The sequence below is a fragment of the Elephantulus edwardii genome, unplaced genomic scaffold (genome assembly GCF_000299155.1).
Source record: "Elephantulus edwardii isolate Elephantulus edwardi_28Jun2011 unplaced genomic scaffold, EleEdw1.0 scaffold00098, whole genome shotgun sequence".
NCBI lineage: Eukaryota > Metazoa > Chordata > Mammalia > Macroscelidea > Macroscelididae > Elephantulus > Elephantulus edwardii.
This window is the reverse complement of record NW_006399848.1, coordinates 4,779,582-4,802,037: the sequence shown is the minus strand read 5'-3', so window position 1 is coordinate 4,802,037 and position 22,456 is coordinate 4,779,582. Positions and strand designations below refer to the sequence as shown.

Genomic DNA, 22,456 nt, shown 5'->3' with positions numbered 1-22,456 from the left:
TCATGGAATTTATCTTGGGCATCTGGCAAATCCATTTTATTAACTGCCAAAAGTGCAGGTTTTGTTTGAAGTTCTTCATCATACAACTCCAGCTCCTTGAAAGCAAAAAATGTCAAAACAATTTTATAAAATTGTCTGCTTAAATTACCTATTTGTTAATATCTTTATTTCATAAGCCCAAAGAAACTATACCCTAATTCACATCTCTGAAATGCAGTAAGTCCCAAGAATCATAAAACTGATTAACAAATGAAATTTTTTTAAAATGCTTACTGTTTAGATCATTAGATCAAGTGTGGCATGAATACGACACGACTTCCTACAGAAATCTGCGCTTTGTGCCTACAATATACAGCCACCTGGACTTGTATAATGCACAGATAAAATTTATAGGGATATTTTGGGGAGGGGAGCAGGTAATTAAATTGCCTCCAGGTGAGAAACATTGTTCAATAGAATGTAATGTTACTCTAAACTCACTATATTCACTATAGATTCATTATTGACGGTTCACTTTATTGTTTTTCTTAATATATCTGATGTATCAGCTTGATCTCAAACTTTTTTTTTTTCTTAAGAAAGGTATAAAAACAAATACTATTGCTATGGATTGAAATGTGTGCCTGCAGAATGTGTGTTGTAAATCCTAACTTCTATGCTGTAGTTATAATCTAACTTTGTCACTGCTATGTTGGTGAGGCTAAGTACAGGATTTGCCTTACATTCATCTCTTTTGAGATATAAAGGAAATGAAACAAGCAAGGTAGCAAGCAGAGACGGGCAGAGAGATGTCATGCCACACAGCTGAGAAGCAGCTCAGAAGAGACAAAGACTTTTCTCCAGAGTTAACAGAGAAACACCTTCGCCTAGAGCCAGCACCAGGAAGGACTGCTGGCTTCCTAAATTGTGAGAAAATAAATTCCTGTGGTTATACACATATGGATGTATGTAAAAATAAATACCTCTTTTTCATCTTTGTGGTAAAGCAACACTAGATAACTAACACAAATGCTTAAGAATATAAATCCTATAATCCAACTAGTTTTCTGAATTTGAGCCATTAACTTTACTAAGCACGACACTGGGGATGGAGGCTAGTGGGCACCTACCACAAGAGTTTTGTGACAGTTAAGAGATATTTCATTTAAGGGCTTTGTATACAGAAATCACTTAGTAAATGTTGTTATGGGCCGTCGAGCTGACGACTCATAGTGACACTACGAACCTTGTCCTAATCTTAGCCAACTTTACCATCGCCAACATAACTGACACTACTACCGCAGTCACTGTGTCAGTCCTTTTGGGTCTTCCTCTCTTATGCTTACCGTCTACCCTTCAAAGACACCTCAAAGTTATTCTTGAGATTATTTTTAAATTCAGGTGGGCTAGATTCAAGGTCATATTTTAGCTCTTATGGGCTTGTTTCCATTTTCCTCAGCTTCCATTTGAACGTGCACATGAGTAATTGATGGTCTATTTCACAGGCAACACCTGACCTGGTTTTGACCATTGATCCCAAGCTTCTCCAATAATTCTTTACACAGATGTGGTCAATCTGACCCTGGGTAGTCAATCAGGTGATGTCTAGGTCTATAGTCATTGTGTTTTTTAAAGAAGATGTTTGCAATGAATAAATCATGGCTTGTACAAAATTAGATTATTTGCTCTACAGCCTCATTTCTGTCACTAAGGCCTTAATTCCTGACTACTGGTCTCTCTTCTTTATTTCCAATTTTGATATTCCAGTCCCTCAAAATACTTTAATAAATATATAATTAATCTTGATTGCATTTCTGGTCAATTTTCAGATGCAGAGCTATTGTACATAGGGACGCTATGAGTTGCACGTAACAGCAGCAACATTTCCTTTATCTCTAAATACTGCTATATTAGAAGGCACATAACAACACCAACATTTTATATACCTCTATACAGAGATGTATTAGACCAGAAACAGAAACAGAAAACCTACTTTTGTAAGCAGTATTATGGTTTCCAAGGCAGTTCTGTGTTGAGTTTTGGAAGAAAGTTGAAATCCAAAAATATCAACCTAAGAAAAACAGAGAGGAAGATCTTTCAGCATAAGAACTATACATTTCTGTGTTTCAAATTTAAAAGTTGAGTTTTCAAGACAATATGATTATTCTGATGACAGTTAGTAAAGAATAAACAATCTGTATTCATACAGATAACCGTAAGTTTAGTACCATCAAGGAAGTAGGAAATAGTATGAACTATATTAAAAATGTAACAAATCATGGCAAACACTGTCAAGGTTGTATTTGATGAGGTAAATTTCAACAATGACATGCCATCCCATATTATAATAAAAATTACTTTATGTGACCCCATCTAAACTGAGTTATCAGCATAATACATGCTACCATCTTTAATGTTTATCACTATAAAATTTTCTAAGAAAAAAATTGACTTTACATTCATTGGTACATTAAAAGAGAATGTATACAACTTACAACAAAAAGTAGCTGTTTAGTTCTTTCTATATGCTTCAGGAATTTGTGGCCCATTCCTTTGTTCATATGTGCTCCTTCTATTAAGCCCGGAAGATCAGCCACTGATATCTAATACAAAGTCACATGTTTTAATATAAAGGAAAAATCTAAAAAATCGCAAGTACAAATACATCCAAGTGTTTGGTGTTATTTCAAACATAAACAATTCCTATCTATGACTGCCACTTTATATCTGAAAAAAGCCCAGGTTCATTTAGGGTAAAATAGATGTATTAAGAAACAAAACTCGTTGTTTCAGGAATTAAGAGTTCTATTTTTACTTAATGATCTAACAATCTATGGACTGTAGAGATTAACTGAACATTAATCAATCAAGAAATTATTTTTTAGACTAATTTATTTACAAAATTCTAATATTTTTCTAATGTTTTCTGGAACAGATTCTTCCAATTTCCCTCACCAACCCCCTACCCATCAAATTGTACAACTCCATGAAATTCTTCAAAGTTTATAAAGATTTCATATTAATAGCCATTTACAAAGTAAAACTCTGCAGCTGTATATTTTAAGTTCTATTTATAATTGTTTGCTTAGCACTTCTTGTTGCTATCGAGTCGCTTGAGACTCAGAGCGACCCTATGTACAACAGCCCTAATCGCCGTTCTATTCTGTGCCAACCTCACCATCTCAAACACACTCATTCCCACCACTCTAATCACAGAATCGATCCATCCTGAGGGTCTTCCTCTCCTGCGCCGTCCCTCCACTCTCTCAAACATGATGTCCCTCTCCAAGGATCAGTCCTTTCTTGCAACATGCCCAAAGTATGTCGGACAAAGCTTCAGAATCCTTGACTCCAAGGAGCATTCCGGCTTCACCTTCTCCAGGACAAACCTGTTTGTTTTCCTAGCACTCCATGATATATTCAACACTCTTTTCCAACACCACAGCTCAAAAGCATCAATTCTCTTTCTATAATCCCTAATCACTGTCCAACTCTCTGATGCATAGCACATAATTGCAAAGACTACAGTCTGGATCAGGTGCACCTTAGTCTCCAGCCTGATGTCATTGCTCTCCAGTACTCTTGAGTGGTCCCTCACAGCTGACTTTCCCAATGCAATTCGTCTCTTGATTTCCTGGCTGCTGTTACCAAGAGTGTTGACTGTGGAACCAAGTAAACGAAAACTCTTAACTATCTCAATCTCTTCACCATCCATACTGATGCTGCCAATTGACCCAGTGGTGAGAATCTTTTCTTGATGTTAAGCTTCAATCCATATTGAAGGCTACAGTCCTTGACTTTCTGCAGCAAACACTTCAAGGTCTTCCTCAGTTTCAGCAAGCAGGTTGTTGATGATTCTTTCATCAATCCTGATGCCACATTCCTCCTCGTACAGCCCAGTGTCTCGGATGATCTGTTCTGCATACAGATTGAAAAGGTATGGAGACAAAATACATCCCTGACAGACCCCATTCTTGATTTTGAACGATATAGTGTCTCCTTGCTCTGTTCTGATGACTGCCTCTTGGTCCAAGTATAGGTTTCACATTAGCACAATCAAATGTTCTGTGATTCCCATTCTTCTCAGAGTCAGCCATAGCTTGTTGTAATCCACACAGTCAAAAGTCTTTGCATAGTCAATTCTTATTTCATGATTGCCATTCTTATAAAGTAAAATAATAGAATATTATCCTACCTACTCTTTTCTGAAATAAACGATTTCCTATCATCCTACCCTTGTGCTTTTCAAATCATCACAATCATCTAAGAATCTTTAAAAGTACAGATGCTTACATCTAGAGCCAAGTAATTTAGTTCCAGCTGGAGCCCAGCCATTATTTATAATTGTTGAGATTAAAAAAAAAATTCCATTATGATTAAAAAAAGATATAAATCTATTATTTCTTTTAAATTATTCTGTATCATTTAAAATGAGTCTTTTCTATAACAATTACTGATATTTAAGAAAGTTGTCAGGCTATTCTGATGTGCAGTAAGGATGAGAACTATGGCTCCCCCCAGATCATGAGTCTTTACAAACTCATGGTTACAACATAATGAATTGTGTATTAACAGAAGTCTCATGTCTTGAAATCTTTTCCAGGGTCTCTACTAACCTTTTCAAAAATGAAATATACATGTTGTTCTCTTTTGTTCTAATATTTTCCTTTATATTATCCTGTATTTCACCATGTTTGAGCTCAGATGACCTCATGTCTGCTTCCCAAAATTTTTTCTGTTATCCTTACTCATTGTCTAATTCTCAGATGCATAGTAGGTTATTAGAACAAGTGTGGCTTGAATTAGGTTAACCTTAGTCTTTAAACTGATGCCATTGCTTTTCAGGGCTTTGCAAAATTCCCTGACAGCAGACTTTCCCAAGAAATTAACTTACTTTGTAATATTCTATAATATGAGGTTTTCTCATTTTCTATTATTATAATAAATTAAGTCTATATTCCTTATTATTTCATGAGATTATATTCCCATTAGAAAATGAACTTACTCTTTTTTTCTTCCACTTAGTGTTCTCTATTGCTGAGAGTTGCTGTTATCAAGTGCCATCAAGTACAACTCATAGTGATCCTATGAATAAAAGATCTGAGCCCTGTCCTATCCTGTGCCATCTCACAAGCTCTAACACTTGAGCCCAATGTTGTTGAGAGTATGTATAATAAACAAAACACATACTAATTTAAGTTTCTACAGCTCCGTGACATTATGTTGTTGCTCATCCTCTTTCTGAGCTGTTTCTCCTTTAACATAAACTCACTGCTTCTAAATTTCCTATCTTTTGAGTTGCTATTGTCAGACTGATCCCACAGATTAAATTTAAGGGAATAATGCTGAAGGCAGACATACACTACTATGTCACATTGAAATTATTTCAGTGGATAATTTTGGCTTAAGCTTTAGATTATCTTTGGGCAACAGTTTGCATGTTTATCCAGTCTGGATTCACAAGAATTTGAGTAAGTTTTTCTACATTTTCTCCCTTTTAATTATGATTCTCTTTAATCAAAATGTTCAGTAATGAAAGCCAGGCACCATTTACCTCTTCTGGTCTGATGGTAAGGGAGCATACTTATTCTTTAATGCTGTCAGATTACTCTCAAAGAGTATACTAATTACATTTTCAGAACCAACTCACAGCTGACCCTCTGCATGGAAGGAGATTGTCCATCATTCTTCTGAGGAGTTGCTCTAGATTTGATCCACCTGACAGCCACTACCTTTGGGTTTTCAGTACAACTCTCTACAGAATACACAGCTGGAGCTCCCTGGTATTAGGGATAGGAATGTTTTTTTTTAAAAAAAAAAGATCAGTTAATGGCTAGCCACTGTAATTAGGAACCCTTGAGGTGGAGTGGGTATAGCATTCAGTTACTAACAAAAATGTTGGTGGTTTGAACCCACCAGCCATTCTGCAGCAGGATTGACAGCCTTGGAAACCCTGTGGGCAGTTCTCAATATTACAAAGTTAAAAGAAGTTGGAATCAACTTGATGGCACAGGGTAGGTTGTGGCTGTTAGGTGCTGTCAAGTTGACTATGATTTAGAGCAAACCTATGAACAACAGCTTGGAACCTTTCCCTATCCAGCGCCATCTGTGTGACCCCCACATGCTGAAGACCATGATGACAGTTAGTTCTGTCAATCCACCTCACTGAAGGTCTTCCTCTCTTTCACTGCCCCTGTATCTTTCCCAGCATGTTGTCTTTTTTCAGAGAGTAGTCTCTGCTGATAACATGTCCAAAGTATGAGACACATGAAGTTAAATTCTTATACAATATCTTACTGCAGTACACTCAGAAGAATTTACTTCAGAATTCTTTATCATAATGCAAAATTATGCTACTCCTAGCTCCACACAAACTAGAGAAAGAGGCAAGTTTTATAAAGCCCATGTCACTAAAGGCAAGGGTGGAAAGCCGGTGATTCAAACCCACCCAGAGTCATGGAGGGACCTCGATTGGCAAGAAGCTGCACTGCAATCCCAAAGTCAAGTGGTTTGGTGGGCAGTCTCAACCCATGCAATTTACTGCATTGGGAAATCTGCTGGAGGGTCTGCTATGGGTTGGTTATGACAATGGTAAAACAACAGAAGCACTTTACCTCAGCAATCTGCTTCTGAAAGGTCACAGTCTTGAAAATCCTATATAGAAGTTCTATTCTGCACACAAGGGGTCACCATTCATTCAAATCAATTTGATGAAAACTAAGAACACAGAGAAAGTACTTCCACTTCTAATGAAGAGCTTTACTTTAAAATACTCACCTGTTTAAAATCACTGTACATTACCTTTCCAAGTTCAGGCTTCAATGTTGTAACTAAAACAACAATAATAAATTAAGGCTAGAATAAAGCTAGCACTTTGAAAATTCTATGTACAGAATAAATAATGCTTCTTCTTTTGTGAGCACTTTAATTCAGATGTTCACAGTAGGAATTTTAGGGATTACTTTAACAGTTATCACTCATATAATTCTTACAAAAATTCCATAAATCTGCTACAATGGAAATACCATTATTCTTGCTCTTTATATTTGGGAAAAGGGAAAATAAAGATTTTAATAACCTGAACAGCATAAATCTCATCTAGTTAGTGAACATCCAAGATCCTTTACTGGATCCTAAGGAGTAGAGTAAGGGTATGTGAGGGAAAATGAGTTAGAAATCAATTTGTAAAACAATTCTAAAAGTGGAGAAGATTCAGAATCTAAATTTATGTTTGTGGGTGAGATTCGTTTTGTCATTCAGCCATTTCAAGCCACACCAATATTTAAAGTCTTTTCCTCTTAACTTTTTTTGTCTTTTTTCCCCTTCTCAAGTTATCATTATATCAATATATCCTGACCATGAAAATAAAAAAAAAATCTACTCCACTTCCCTCTAATTTTATTTTTTATTTTCCAGGTTAATACCTTTCTACATCTTTTTGTTTCCTTTTTTTCATAGAGATCCTATCATGTTCATTCACTTTTCTTAGTCTAGGCTTGCACTATTATTTCATTTAATTATAACTGGTCTCCCCAGTTAATACTTATGTTTCATTCCAATGAATTTTTTTACATTATAGGCAGACAAATCTTTCTGAAAAAGTAGATCTAATCAATTCTCTCCTGCTTAACAGACCTCAACTCTTTTTAAGGCATAATGATGAAATAAAGCATCTATGCCTGTAACATTCTTTAATTAAATCTCCAGCCCTCTTCTTGACTCCTTTACTCATATTAAATACTTTTTTTCTCCCCTTTGTACATTTATCTTTTATTCTAGCTGTAAGACCTTTCACCTCCACTCTTTACTGCTAATTAACATAATATTTTAAGGGTACAAAGATTAATGTGAAATAAATTCTATCTACAAAGTTCTATCCCATAAGAGTTGTCACTTTATTTAGGCTCAAAAATTACTAGTCTTTCCCTGGTTACAAGTGAGATTGTTCCTATCTATGCTTTTAAAATATACATTAGTCAAAAGAGACGTATATCTTTCTTATTTAACTTTAATGCTAGAGTTTTTTCACTTATTTAAAAGCTGCATGTGAAGCAAGTGAAGTTGCCTATGACAAAAAATGTGTTGTGAGTAGGGATTGGTTCAAAGTGAGGGCAAATTTACAGAGAATTAAAGTCGGGCTTCAAAGACAATGGAGTCTTAATCAAAGATGGTGGCTGACCATGATGCTCTGAATGTGTGTGGCTTCTCCAGACTTGCCAATAATCAAATCTTACACATCAGGTTCCTGAAAGGGAATACGCTTCTTAAGGATCTCTTATTCCTAAATTTTCCCATTCCAGGTACTATTAAAAATCATCCTAATGGTAAAACTTAGGATCATTTTCCATGTTGTTTCACAAACCGTGACAGAACTAATTTGGAAGACTACATTAAAAGGAAAGTAGCCACTGTTAATAAATCAGGTGTTCATAACACAGGGATTGCCTCTGTTCTCCATATCTTAGTAAGGAATCTACAGCAGCCACCTATACTCTTTGACAGAACTTTCTTACATTCTTTAGTGATTTATGTGTATTTCCCTATTATTACCAGTCTGTAAATTCATCAAAAGCCAGAACATAATCTGTTTTGTTGACCAATCTTAAAACCCTGGAGTCAAATACGGTCAACAGAAATAAGAACTGATTAAATGAATTAGAATTCATTTATTCATTCTATTATTTATCACAATGCTTGACACAGGGTCAGAAAACCTCAATGCTATCTAGTAGGGTCTTGTTCATAGCTGACCCTCTAGCTGGTTTTCAGAGGCTGTAAATGACACAAGAGAACACTGCTCACTTTTCTCCTGAGGAATCACTGGTGGAGTCAAAGCCCCTGCCTTGGAGTCGTCAGTGCTACTCCTTACCCTAGGCCACCAGAACATCCTTGATACCAACCAAACAAATGGTAATAAAGCAAAGAAATAAATTAGATGTCACAAGCTAATAGCACAAAGAACTTTTTTAAGGGTACAAAAGATTAATGTAAAATAAATGGTCTTTTATCAGTAAAGAGTTTTCAATGACTATCCTTTAAGAACTGTCATTTTATTTAGGCTCAAAAAAATTACTAAAATTCCTAGTCTTTAAAAGTTTCTTTCCACCTAATAAAATACAATCAAATTACACTTACATGCATAATCTGCAATCACAGGTTTTGCGTGAGAAATCCGACTTAGTAATGATGATTTTCCAGCATTTGGGAATCTAAAATGAGAAATTATACATTGCAATAAATCATCAATATCATATGGAGCTGTGGTGGAATAGTCTGTAGAGAACTGTGCTGTTAACCCAAGGCCATGATCACTCTGGTGGTTTTGTTGGTTTTTTTTTGTTGTTGTTTTTAATTTTATTATTTTTGTGTGAGTGTACCGTCAAATCAGATCTGACTGGTGCAGGAGGAGATTGTCCCTCCTTCCCCGGCAGAGCATCTGGTGGATTCGAACCATGCGCCTCTGGGATTGTAGTTGCAGCTCCTTACCACTAGGCCACCAGAGCTCCCCTCACTCTGGTGGTTTTAATTCACTAGCTATCCCCAGGACAAAAGATGAGCAATCTCCCCTCATGTGATTTATAACCTCAGAAACCCCTAGATGGTCAGCTATGAGCTGGTTCCAACTCAAATAAGTGAGATTAGTAACATGTTATTGGCTGACTTGTGAATTTGTAACAATATAAGGAGACTCCTTGATGAATCCTAGGATTAAATATTACCTTGAAATATCTGACAAACAAATCTTTTAAAATGGTAAAGGCATACTCATGAAGGGAATTTAGTATGTTTCAATAATGAAGACATACTTTCTCACATCCATAAGATGAACTGACACAAAACTACAAAATCCCACTAAGATTCAAACATACCAAGGATTACTGAGAATGCTGCAGGGCCAGCCAATATCTCTTTCTGTTATACAAGGTGGCTATATATCACAGCCAGCTCAACAACAACAGCAAAACAATTGTTAGTCTAACTGTCAAGTCCAAAGGTTTCTTTCCTTTATTTACTTTCAATCAATCCCCTTCTGGATTGGTGCCAGTATTCCAACTCTACAGTTTTGTTACAAGAATGGAGGCTCGCAGAAAAAGCATTAGAAGGTGTGCCCGGTAAAAAGAAACAGATGTAAGCAAAGGAGAAGATAATAATCACAGCAAGATTCAATTTAGTGTTCAAATGTATATATTTGATGTCTGAGAATGTATCATTCTTTAATCACCTGATTAAAAGTTTCATCTGATGCCTCCATAATCCTATAAAGACTTCTAAAAATATCTCAACCATTTTTAAAAATCTTGTCTGTGTTTACTTCTACACACTTTTAAAAACATTGTTTGGATTTCTAATTCTTTCCTTAGTATCTGGTAGCACTGTTAAATATTCTTATCATAATGCATTTGAAATTTTTTAATTTTTCATTCAAACATTCCCCTGAGCTACTTCCAACTGCTATTATCTTCCTTTTACAAGAATGCTACTGTTGTCTGGTGCCATCAAGTCAAGTACCACTCAGAGATCCCATGAACAACAGACTGAAACCTTGCCCTTATGCTGCATCAACCTTACAATCTCTGCCATACAAATGAATAGAACTATGTTTGCCTAACGAAAAGAAGTGTATTTAGCAGTTGATTCTCAAAGTTAAGTTCATGATGTATGCAATGAATAAATTCTGCAAACTACAAATATTTATAACCCCAAGTTACCATTTTACACTTATTACATATTCATTTAATATCTGCCTGGAAGTAAAATACACATATGAATACTTACCCCACTAAGCCTATATCAGCTATAAGTTTTAGATCAAGATGAATTACTCGTTTTTGCCCTTTCAACGGTAAGAAATTTGTAAGTAGTTTGCCACCAAGACCTCCTTCAGCTACCAAAATTCTATCTTTTTCTTTATTGAGTTCTCCTTTAAAAGAGAAAGAAAAGAATTAAGATTACAAAAAAGGAAGCTTATTACCATTTTTTTCTTCCAGAAACATATATAAAGAAATTATAATATAGTCCGAAGTGCTGTTGACCAACAAGATTAAATTCCTATCAAAACTAAGCAAATACCCTCATATCATTAAGCTAATCTTAAACCTAGCAGTCAATTTTGGGGGAGAAACTCTTAAAAATTAGCAGTTGTGCCGTCGAGTCGTTTGCGACTCATAGTGACCCTATGTACAACAGCCTTAAACTCCGCTCTGTCCTGTGCCAGTCGCACTGTCTCTGACACTCCCATCCCGATTAACCCAGTCACTGAATCAATCCACCTCCTAGAGGCCCTTCCCCTACTGTGCTGTCCCTCCACCCTCTCAAGCATGATGTCCTTCTCCAAGGACCAGTCTCTCCTCACAACATGTCCAAAGTATGTTAGACGGAGCCTCAGAATCCTTGCCTCCAAGGAGCCACCCGGTTTAACCCTTTCCAGGACGAATCTGTTTGTTTTCCTAGCAGTCCACGGTACTTTCAATACTCTTCTCCAGCACCACAGCTCAAAGACATCAATTCTCCTTCTATCCTCCTTGGTCAATGTCCAACTTTCTGATGCATAACAAGTGATTGCAAAGACAATGACCTGTATCAGACGCACCTTAGTCTCCAGAGAGATACCACTGCTCTTCAGTACTTTGGAGAGGTCCTTAACAGCAGACTTTCCCATGGCAATGTGCCTTTTAATTTCCTGGCTACTGGAGCCAAGAGTGTTGACTGTGGAGCCAAGCAAACTAAAGCTGTGAACAATCTCAATCTCTTCACCATCCATCCTGATGCTGCCAATTGGTCCAGTGGTGAGAATCTTTGTCTTCTTGACACTGAGCCTCAATCCATATTGGAGGCTGCAGTCCTTGACCCTCTGCAGCAGGTGCTTCAGGTCCTCCTCATTAGATGTTAAAAATTCTTTTGAAACGCAAGAAAAGCTATTCCTCCCCAAACAATTTTAGACAATGTGAACAATCTTAGAAATTAGAGTTTACTCACCTATAATTTTACCATTTTCATCAGTTATTGAAATGCCCACAGGTGCAGGAATTTCACAGTCTTTCCCTCTGGAACCTTTTAGTGCATTTACTCTATAAAAAGAAATAGCCCTATGTTAAAAAGTTCATTTCAAGCAAACATAATGGTTTATATAAAGACTACCAATCAACTGCCATCTTTTGGCTTTAATACTTAGGGGACAGTGAATTTTTAGAAAGATTATTAAATGGTGAAACTTAAGAATCTAAAATTATCCTCAATTATTATTTACATTTCAGGTCACTGTACTCCATAAAAAGGAGGTCTAGTGGCACAGTCCTTAGAGAGCAGCACTGCTAACTCACAGGCTTTGTCTCTCAGGCAGTACAAATCCACTAGTGGCTCTGTGGGCGAAAGCAGCCCGTTTCTGCAATCTACAGCCTGAGAAACCAAAGGAGTCAAACATGACTCGATGGCTGTAAGAGAAGATTCCATGAAAATGGTATTAAACAATAATTTAAAAGCTACCAAGCTACATACCAAATCACTTTAATGCAAAATGAGCTAAAATATTTTCTACCTGAAATGAAGGGATCATGGCCATTATAAGTGACCGGGATAAAAATTTAGAAGTCCACTGAACAATAAATCTTTTCTAAAACCTATCCTCTAATGACAGTTAATTATGAGAGGCTCAACTTGTTACTTTTAAATTATGCATGAGAGAATAAACTGATACAAGCTTCTAGGAAGACAACTACAATAGTGTGCTTATTTTAAAAATTCCATTTGAATGTATTTATCTAAAAGACAATTACTGAGCAACCAAGTAAAAGAGTATATACACAAAGATGTATACTTTAGTCACCTTATGGTAGCTCTAACAGCAAAATGCAAAAAACCTAAGTAGCTGAATTAGAAGATAAATGTTATTTCCCATGTATCAGTCAACATAAACAATTTTCTGTATTGCGGAATAATGTTATGTAAAAAAGAGGCTGTCAAAAAAAAAAAAGTTTACAATCTATCCAGCTATCTATTTTGCACTCCAAATTCTTACACACTTAGACATGTTGTTGTTATATGCCATCAAGTTGCCTGCAACTCATAGTGACCCTGTGTACAATAGCCCTAAACCATGCTCTATCCTGTGCCAATCTCCCATTGTCTCCAACACACTTACCCCCCTCACCACAGTCACTGAATCAATCCATCTCATCAAGGGTCATCTTCTCTTGTGCTGTCCGTCCAACCTCCCAAGCATGATGTTCCTCCAAGGACTGGTCTCTCCTTGCAACATGTCCAAAGTATGTCAGATGAAGCTTCAGAAACTTTGCCTCCAAGAAGCAGCCTGGTCTTACCCCCTCTAGGATGAATTTGTTTGTTCTTCTAGCAGACCATGATATATTCAACACTGTTGTCCAGCCCCACAGCTCAAAGGCATCAATTCTCCTTCTATCAGCACTAGTCATTGTTCAGCTTTCTGATGCATAGCAAGTAATTGCAAAGATATGGCCTGTATCAGGTGTTGCTCTTCAATACTTTGGAGAGGGCTCTGACAGCAGACTTTCCCAATGCAATTCTTTTTATTTCCTGGCTGTTTACCAAGAGTGTTGATTCTGGAGCCAAGATGACTAAAGCTGTTAACAATCTCAATCTCTTCACCATCTATCATGATGATGACAATCAGCGAAGTGGTGAGAATCTTTGTTTTCTTGATGTTGAGCTTCAATACATATTTAAGGCTGCAGTACTTGACCTTCGCAAGCACTTAAGGTCCTCCTCAGTCTCAGCAAGCACGGGTGTGTCATCTGGATAATGCAGATTATTGATGAGTCTACCTCCAAACCTGATGTCACACTTCTCATAGAGCCCAGCCTCCCGGATAATCTATTCCACATATAGATTAAAAAGGTATGGAGACAGGACACATCGCTGGCGTATACCCTTCCCAATTTTGAACCATGCAGTGTTTTCTTGTTCTGTTCTGATGACTGCCTCCTGGTCCAAGTATAGGTTTCGCATAAGCACAGTCAAGTGTTCTGGGATTCCCGTTCTTAAGAGTCACCCATAGTTTGTTGTGATCCACACCGTCAAATGCCTTTGCACAGTCAATGAAACACAGGCATGCCTCCTGGTACTCTGCATTCAGCCAAGATCCATCTGACATTAGCTATACTATCCCTAGTACCGCGCCTCTTCTAAACCCAGACTGTACATCTGGCAGTTCTCTGTTGATGTGCTGTTCCAGTCATTTTTTGATGATCTTCAGCAGAATCTTGCTTGTGTGTGATGTCAATTATATTGTTTGATAATTCTGTACTCTGTCTGGTCACCTTTCCTTGGAATGGGAACAAATATAGATCTCTCTCAGTCAGCCAGATTTTTTTGTACAACTTGGTGAGCACATGCAGGACAGGTTCTGTTTTTTAAAATATGTCAGCTGGCATACCATTAATTCCTGGGGCCTTGTTTTTTGCCAATTTTTTCAGAGCAGCTTGAATTTCTTCCTTCATCCCACAGGCTCTTGCTCATATGCTGTTTAATTAAATTCTTCCGTGCCCATCAATTCCTTTTGGTTCAAAGGCTCTGTATACTCTTTTCATCTTCTTTTAATGCTTCCTGGATCACTTAATATTCTGCTCAAAGCATCCTTAAGTATTGAAACTCGAGACGTGCATTTGTTCGTCAGTTCCTTCAGCTTAAGAAATGCTGAGTTTGGCCCCTTTAATTTTCTGACTCCAGCTCTTTGCACATTTCATTGTAAAACTTTGTCTTTCTACGCTGCCCTTTGGAATCTTCTGTTCAACTCCTTCATAGCTTGATTTCTTCCCTTTGCATTGGATTCTAGGCGCTTTAGTGCAATATTCAGTGTCTTCTGAAATCCATCTTGGCCTTTTCTTCCTCCTCTACCTTGTAATGACTTTCTGCATTCTTCCTGGATGATATTCTTGATATCCTCCCACAGCTAATCTGGTCTTTTACTCATTAGTGTTCAAGGCCTCAAACCTGTTCCTGAGATGGTTTTGACATTCAGGTGGGATAGACTCAAGATCAACTTTTGGTTCCTGTGGATTTAATTTTTCTCAGCTTCAGCTTAAACCTGCATATGAGTAGTTGGTGGTCTGTTCCATAATCAGCACCTGGCCTAGTTTTCACAGTTTATATTAAGCTTCTCCAGCAATTCTTTCCACAGATATAATCGATCTGATTCTTATGCATACCATCAGGTGAAATCCATGTGTATAGTCTGTGTTTACGGTTCTTTTTTTTCTGTCCACCTGCCTTGGCCGCTCTGCCTCTCCCCCCGCCCCACCCCCTTGCGTTGACACCTCCTCTGGGGTCCTCTAGCATGCGCGCACTCCTGCCCTTGTTTTTCGTATTTATGTTTCTTATAAAATGTATTTGGAACAAGTCGTTGATTGTTCAAAATTCTCTCATTCTGTCTCCAGCTTCATTTCTGTCCCCCCAATCCATGTTTTCCAACTACTAATACTTCTTCTCTGTTCCCAACTTTTCATTCCAGTCACCCATTATTATTAATGCATCCTGCCTGCATGTTCGACCAATCTCTGATTGGGAAAGTTGGTAGAAAATCTTCTATTTCCTCCTCTTTGGCTCTGGTTGTTGGTGCATATATTTGAATGATGGTAGTATTCACTTGTATGCATATGGATGTTATCCCTTTACTCAGAAAACTGTATTTCAATACGGATCTAGAAATGACTTTAACTATGAAAGCAACCCCATTTTTCCCTCACCTTTTCGTCTCCAGCATAGAAGATCATAGGATCGTCCAACTCAAAATGCCCCATGCCAGTCCCTCTCATCTCACCAATACCTAGTATGTAAATATTTATGCATTCCATTTCTTCCTTAACAATATCCAATTTTCCTACATTCATGGTTGTCACAGTCCATGTTCCAATCACTAGTGTCTGCTTACAGCTGTTCCTCCTTCTTTGTGTTTCTATACCTAAGGGCTCAGTTTCAGTTGCGGTATCTGCTAGTCTAAGTATGTTTTAATGTACATAGAGTTTTTGAAGGCCTGCTATTTCAGAAGTATATGGCCAATCCTTCTTCCTAGTGTGTCTTAATTTGAATGCTCACATTTAGAACATTATCTGACAGATAAACATTTTATGGAAAAGAGCACATAATAGCATATATTTCAAAACAAAAAATAAGGAAAATATTAATACTGGGTTTTTTCTAGGTGAAAGAACCAGAGATAATGAATTTTCTTTTTTACTCACAGATGAAAACACTATAGTATTCAATATGGATTATACCTCAACATAAAAAAAAATACTCTTCAGCAGCATCATGCTCAATGGGAAAAAAAATCCTCTAGGTGGTCAAGGATATTATTACTTGGATCTAGAATCAATAGCCAAGAAAGCTACAGTCAAATAAAATGATATATTACATTGGTGGTATTTGTTATCAAAGACTTCTTTAAAGGGTTAAAATAGCAAAGGTGTTGTATTCAGGACTAAGGCATCTCTGACTCAAAAGCATTTTCAATTGCCTCATAAGTATACAAGAGTGCCTCAGTAGGTAAAGAACTGAGCTGCCAAACCAAAGGCATGTGGTTTGAATCCACCAGCTACTCTGTGGGACAAAAATGGGCAATCTCTTTCCATATGACTTAGAGCCTCTGAAAATGTGCTGGAGAATCAATCAGCTTCCAACCCAGTGGCACATGTATGGATTACAACATAGTATGCAGGCATAACAACAGTAATTAATACATGCATGCTTGACAGTGAGTAGGCAACACAAAAAAGAATATACTTAAATTATGGTGCTGGCAAAGAACATGAAATATACCTTGGAATGTCAAAGGGAAAAAAATAAATCTGCTTTGGAAGTACAACCAAAACTTTCCAAGTTACTACCTCAAAGTACAAAATTGAAGTCATGACAATATAAACTTACCGACTGTTTGCTCCTCCTCCAGCCACAAATCGTTTCTGAGGATATCTGTCTTTAAGCTGTTTTAAAGTCATATGTTTTTCTGCTACAACCCAGACATCACCACCTTTTCCACCTTCCCCACCTAATCGAGGATATCCCATTCCACCAGTTCCTCCTTTGGTGAAGAGTCTTAGGTTATCAATGAAGTTTCCATACTGAAAGAGAAAACATCTCAATGTCAACTATGTTTACCACCTTAGAACTCCTTTTTATTTCCCTCCTTTGCCACTAAAACATGCATTAAAAAAAAATTCATGTTTTTAAAAACTATTTTCTTGGAATCGGGTCAGAGTTGACCATGAAGTGGGTTTTTAGCGGCAATAAATCACATGAGAGGAGACTGTTCATCTTTAAACCTCAGGGGAGCTAGTGGATTCCAACTATAAGCCTTCCGGTTAACAGTACAGCTCCTTACCACTACACAAGAGCTCTCTAAATTCCCTCTGCTTCTCTTTTACAAATGTCAGTGTTGTTTCCTGTACCCTCAGAGTATCTTACCTTGCTCCTTTTACACAAACTATACTTTTTTCTCCTGGTAATCTCTTTCTGTTCCATGGCTGAATTATCTAAGATTTTCTATAGCCAGTCTGTTGAACATCTCTACCAGGATGAAAGTTTTTTAGTATTTACAGCAAACAAAAACAGGGTCTGTATTTCATTTACAGTTGAAACACTTTTCCCCAAAGATGTAACATGTTCTTAGGTATTAGTGAAAAAAAAAAAAAGTTAACTAAAATAGAATTTTATTAGCACTCCAATAAAATAAGTTACCCAAAGTAAAATAGAGCTTTATTAGCACAGCAGACCCACGTTTTACTCCATGCAAGATTTGGCTCCCAATGTTCCCTCAAGTAACATATTATTTGTTTGAAACGTCACAAAACTAAATCTTTGACTACACCATCTTTTTCAACACCCTAATTCGTAACTCTTCTTTCCAATGCTACTTAGTTCCCTGATTATCACATTTACTCCTAATTGCTCTTCTAGTCTCTAGTCATTCCTTTCTGAATTCACTCTCCACCTTGCTGTATATTTTCCTGAAGACTGATCTGATCTCTAAATCTTTCTGACTTAAAAACTATACATATTAGTTTATGAAAGTCCAAAATTTTCAGTTAACATACTCAATGCTCTTAACCTACTTTTCCAGTTTTCACTCAACTAACTCCTTCCCAACTCTTTTCTATCTTTTATACTGCTGGATAAACTTCCCTTGATGCTTCAATGGACTCCAGATTTTAAACTGAAGTGGATTACTCTATTAAATTGAAGGGTAGCAAAGGTTCAAATAAAAATTCATTTGAATATTCAAATGTAGGGCATGATTTGAGGGGTGCCCAGGATGAAGAAATTGTGCCTTTTGATTCTGACAGACTGAATCAGAAATCAAAATTTATAACTGAATGAATTCTCCTTGTGAGCAACATTAGAAGTGGCTGTATATCATGCAAAATCTGCCTAAGTATTCATAAACAAAGCAAGAAATTCTCTCATTGTTGAAGGGTTAGTTACCTTCTATGTCCAAGTACTTTCTTTTTACAAGCCACTACAGTCTATTTTCTGGGGCATGAAGGTTGTCTAAAATATGATTTGAAGAGAGCTCTGGTGGCCTAATGAGTGAGGAGTTGCGCTGACAATTCAAATGCAAGCAGTTCCAATCCATCCGCGGCTTCGCTGGAGAAATATGGGCAATCTTCTCTCCTGCAATTTACAACTTCTGAAATCCCGTTTAGAGGGTCACCTATGAGTCTTAATTCAACGGCAAGTAACAACAGATTTTTCAGATATCACATAATCTCCCTGTGCTCCTGAATACTAACTCTCAAAACATAAAACCAGCTGGTTTTCAAAGAACTGTAACAGTTAAAGAGTTTTCTAGGGTTTTTTTTTAAATCGAAGCAGCTGTGATTTTTTTAAATAAACACAATTCTAAAACTGCTCTCACACACAAGTTGATCTAAGTTTCATCCAAGAAGGAAAACCAACTACATTATTTTTTGCTTCCTGCAGAAATGTCTTTTGAAAGATCTTTTCTAAAACGCACTAACGCAAAAATTTAGGATTAAAACACGCTAAGTGGAACTTAAAAGTGAGGCATAGTCAAACTACTAGATTATACTATTTTGGCCAAAAGGAAAAGTCCAATCATTTAAAAGCCCTACCTCTACTACATAAAACCGAAAGCCTGGACTCAAAAGTTTCTCACCCACTTGCTCAGAACTCCCCTCAAAGAACTCAAATCCGACAAACACCTCTAAGTACATTTCCCAACTAAGATTTCTAAAGAGAAGGCGGAGGGACTGGTGATAAAACCCAGCAGGAAGGAGCTCAGAATGGACGATTTTCTTAAATAGGAGGAGTGAGCCTGATCCTTCAAGTAGGGATAGAGTGCAGCAAGCCAAGGGACACACCAGGGACCGACCTTTCGGAACAACACCCGGCCACAGCGCACCATTACAACGCTGCAGCAGCGACCCTTCCGCAGGCAGCCGTAAAAGAATAGTCGCGGCACCTTTACGTCATCGCCCGGCGCCCACTTTTACCGCTTTCCTCCCCCTCCACCGCGGCGGATCAGGATTTGCGCATGCGGAGAAAGACAGCGGTGGAGCGCAAACTCACACTAATTGGAGAATAGTTCGGCAAACTGGGTAAAGTTCGGCAAGTTGTCAAGTAGCAGAGCAAGAAAGAATCGCATGCGCAAGTTTGAGTCATTTTGAATTGAATGTCTCTAGATACCAAGATCAGTTAGAGCAGTTTTTATACTAATTAAGGTAGCGATAAGATTTTATTCTTTACTCTTGTTGAAACAACCTTGGGTGTGTTGTTCATGGTATCGAGCCCAATAGGACTCCTAGCGACGCTATGAACAGCAGATCTGAACCCTCTCTCTTTTGTTTTTGTCTATCCAAGTTTTTTAATTTATTGTGATTTTAACAAAAGCTTACAGAAAAGTTGGATTTTCATTTATTCTTTGTTGCATAATTTCCTCCTTTACTCTCACCCCTCCCCAGTTCACTTTGCTATACATCTCTTTTTTTTTAACAAAGAACATTTTTTAATAATTTTAATGACCATTTCCAGAGATTTTGGATTTCCATTCATTGCTGCACTTCTCTCCCCGCCCAGCTCTCCCCCCCCCCCCCCCAGTTCGCTCCTTTCTTTTAAAAGTAAAACACTCCCTCCCTGGTACACAATCCCCCCCGCACCCCTCCCACGGCCCCAAGTACATTCCACTATGCAATCTTACTTGTGGGCTCTTGTGCTGAACCCTCTCTTATCCTGTGCCACCTCACAATCTCTGATACACTCAAACCCTTTGCTGCCATCACTGTGTGAGTCCACCCTATTGAGGGTCTTCCTCTGCTTTGTGGTCCCTCCACCTTTCCAAGCATGATGTCCCTCTCCAAGGAACAGCCTCTCCTAGCAACATGCCCAAAATGTATGAGAGGAAGCTTCATCATCCTTGCCTCAAAGGAACACTGTGGCTGAACTTTCTCCAAGATTTATTTGTTCTTTTTCAACACTACAATTCAAAGGCGTCAATTCTTCCATCACCTTTATTCATTGTCCAGCTGTCAGATGCATAGCAAGTGACAAAATACCATGGCTTGAATCAGGTACACACTAGTCCTCGAGGTAACTTCATTGCTCTTGAATAATTTGGAGAGGTCCCTGACTACACTTTCCATTGCAATATGTTTCCTAACGTCCTGACTGTATGGACCCGATGTACTGATTGTGGGTCCAAGTAAGATTAAGTGATTGACAGTCTCAGTATTTTCTCCATCTATAACCGAGTCAGTGAGACTGGCTCCGAACAGGATAGGCTTCAGAGCTGTTGTCCACAGGATCGCTTTGGGTTGCAGGTAACTCGGTGACACATATTGACAGCTATAGTGATGTTGCCTATCTATCCGGTGGTAAAGAGTTCTGTTTTCTTGACGTTGAGATGCAGTCCAAATTGAAGGCTGCAGTCTTTGATCGCCGCAAGTACTTTAAGCCCTTCTTACTTTCAGAAGTGAAGGTTGGATCATCCACATAATGAAGGTGACTGATTAGTCTTCCTCCAATGCTGGTGCCACTTTCTTCTTCCTGGAGTCCAGCTTCTTGAATAATTTGCTCAGCATACAGAAAAATAGGTATGGAGAAAGGATACAATCCTGATGCACACCTTTCCTAATTGTAATCCATGCAATATTTCCTTGCTCTCGTCTCACAATAATATCTTGGTTTACGGATAGGTTTTGCATGAGCATGGTTAAGTAAAGCAAAGTGGAGGGGGAGAAACCCCAAAACAATCCTTGTAAGAACCTAGTAAAGCTTAATCCATTTATGTGGGGAAAAAAGAGCTGGCAAAAACTATTAGTTCCCTAGTGAACAATGCTTTCCAGCAAAAATATCCAAGAGGCAATGAATGAAAAATATTTTTATTAATAAAATAGTAACATTTTTAATACAAATGTCTTACTGGAAATGTCAGCATATGTGGGGAAGGAAACTTTTTTGTGTGTGAAACTAGCATCTTGGAGTTAGGTTTATCCACCTCATTTGATGTGCATTGTTGTGACAATGATCGTGAAATTAGCTCTGGTCCCCTAGTGGGTAAGGAGTTGTGCTATCAACTCAAAGGCAGGTGGGTGGAATTCACTAGATGCTCCTCAGGAGAAAGATGGGCAGTCTCCTCTGGTGTGATTTATAACCTCTGGAAACTATCTGGAGAGTCAGCTGAGTCAAATCTGACAGGAGAACAATGAGTTGTTGAACTCCAGCAGAAAGAGCAGAGAATAGCTGGATCTCAGACACTGCTCAGCATCTTTCACCATGCCTTTAATATTTAACACTTCCCAGCAAAAGACCTTGATTCCCTAACCAACATGTCCCTTGCTTGTAAGAGAGGCAGGACCCCCAAGTTAATGCTCTAAAATCAACAAAGCAGACTGCCCAGGAGTTCATTCAGTGTTAGCTAGCCCCTCGCTTTCCCAGACACTGTCAACTACCAGGTTACTGTGAACTGCTACAGAAGGTGCCTGAAGTGGAGCCTGCTCCAGGTTTCAGCACTCTGCCAGGCCAGCCTTCTGGTACATTTTAAAGCTCAGATCTCCGTAACCCCCAGGTCAGATCTACTTGGGGATCATTTCTGGTCTGTCTGGATCCCCTCTTCTGTTCTATGCTGAAGCCTCCTGACTGAGACAGCTGTGCCCACACCTCAAGTGAAGGCTATACCCACAACTAACATACTATGAGATGAAGAGGTTCCAGTAGCAACAAAACAGGTTTTTATGAGGGTCTGTTTGGTGCATGTGATTCCTCTACCACCTGGTTGTGGTCAGCTGGCAGTATACTGTGAAATGCTACAGAAGCACCCTGAAATAGATTCTGCTCCCCTATACTTGCCTCCTTGTGCACTGACCTCTGGCCAACAGAACAGACCTCCCTAGATCAGTTTGTGTTTCCCACATCCGTTCACCCTTTCCCCACCTTATTGACACAAAGGACTGCTGACCAAGATTGCTGTGTGCTGGGAAGCAAGTGTCTTGAA

At 38.1% G+C, this 22,456-nt stretch overlaps 1 protein-coding gene across 1 annotated transcript in view; it reads right to left on the bottom strand.

The window, feature by feature from the left end:
• Nucleotides 1-19,372, bottom strand: part of GTPBP10 (GTP-binding protein 10 (putative)) — a 49,135-nt gene extending 29,763 nt beyond the window's left edge. The window contains 9 exon segments of the mRNA XM_006903645.1: nucleotides 6-95; nucleotides 1,973-2,050; nucleotides 2,475-2,582; nucleotides 6,757-6,809; nucleotides 9,115-9,188; nucleotides 10,756-10,900; nucleotides 11,956-12,047; nucleotides 16,876-17,069; nucleotides 19,340-19,372. Of these exon segments, the coding sequence (XP_006903707.1) occupies nucleotides 6-95; nucleotides 1,973-2,050; nucleotides 2,475-2,582; nucleotides 6,757-6,809; nucleotides 9,115-9,188; nucleotides 10,756-10,900; nucleotides 11,956-12,047; nucleotides 16,876-17,069; nucleotides 19,340-19,372 (867 nt within the window).
• Between the last annotated feature and the right edge of the window lie 3,084 nt (nucleotides 19,373-22,456).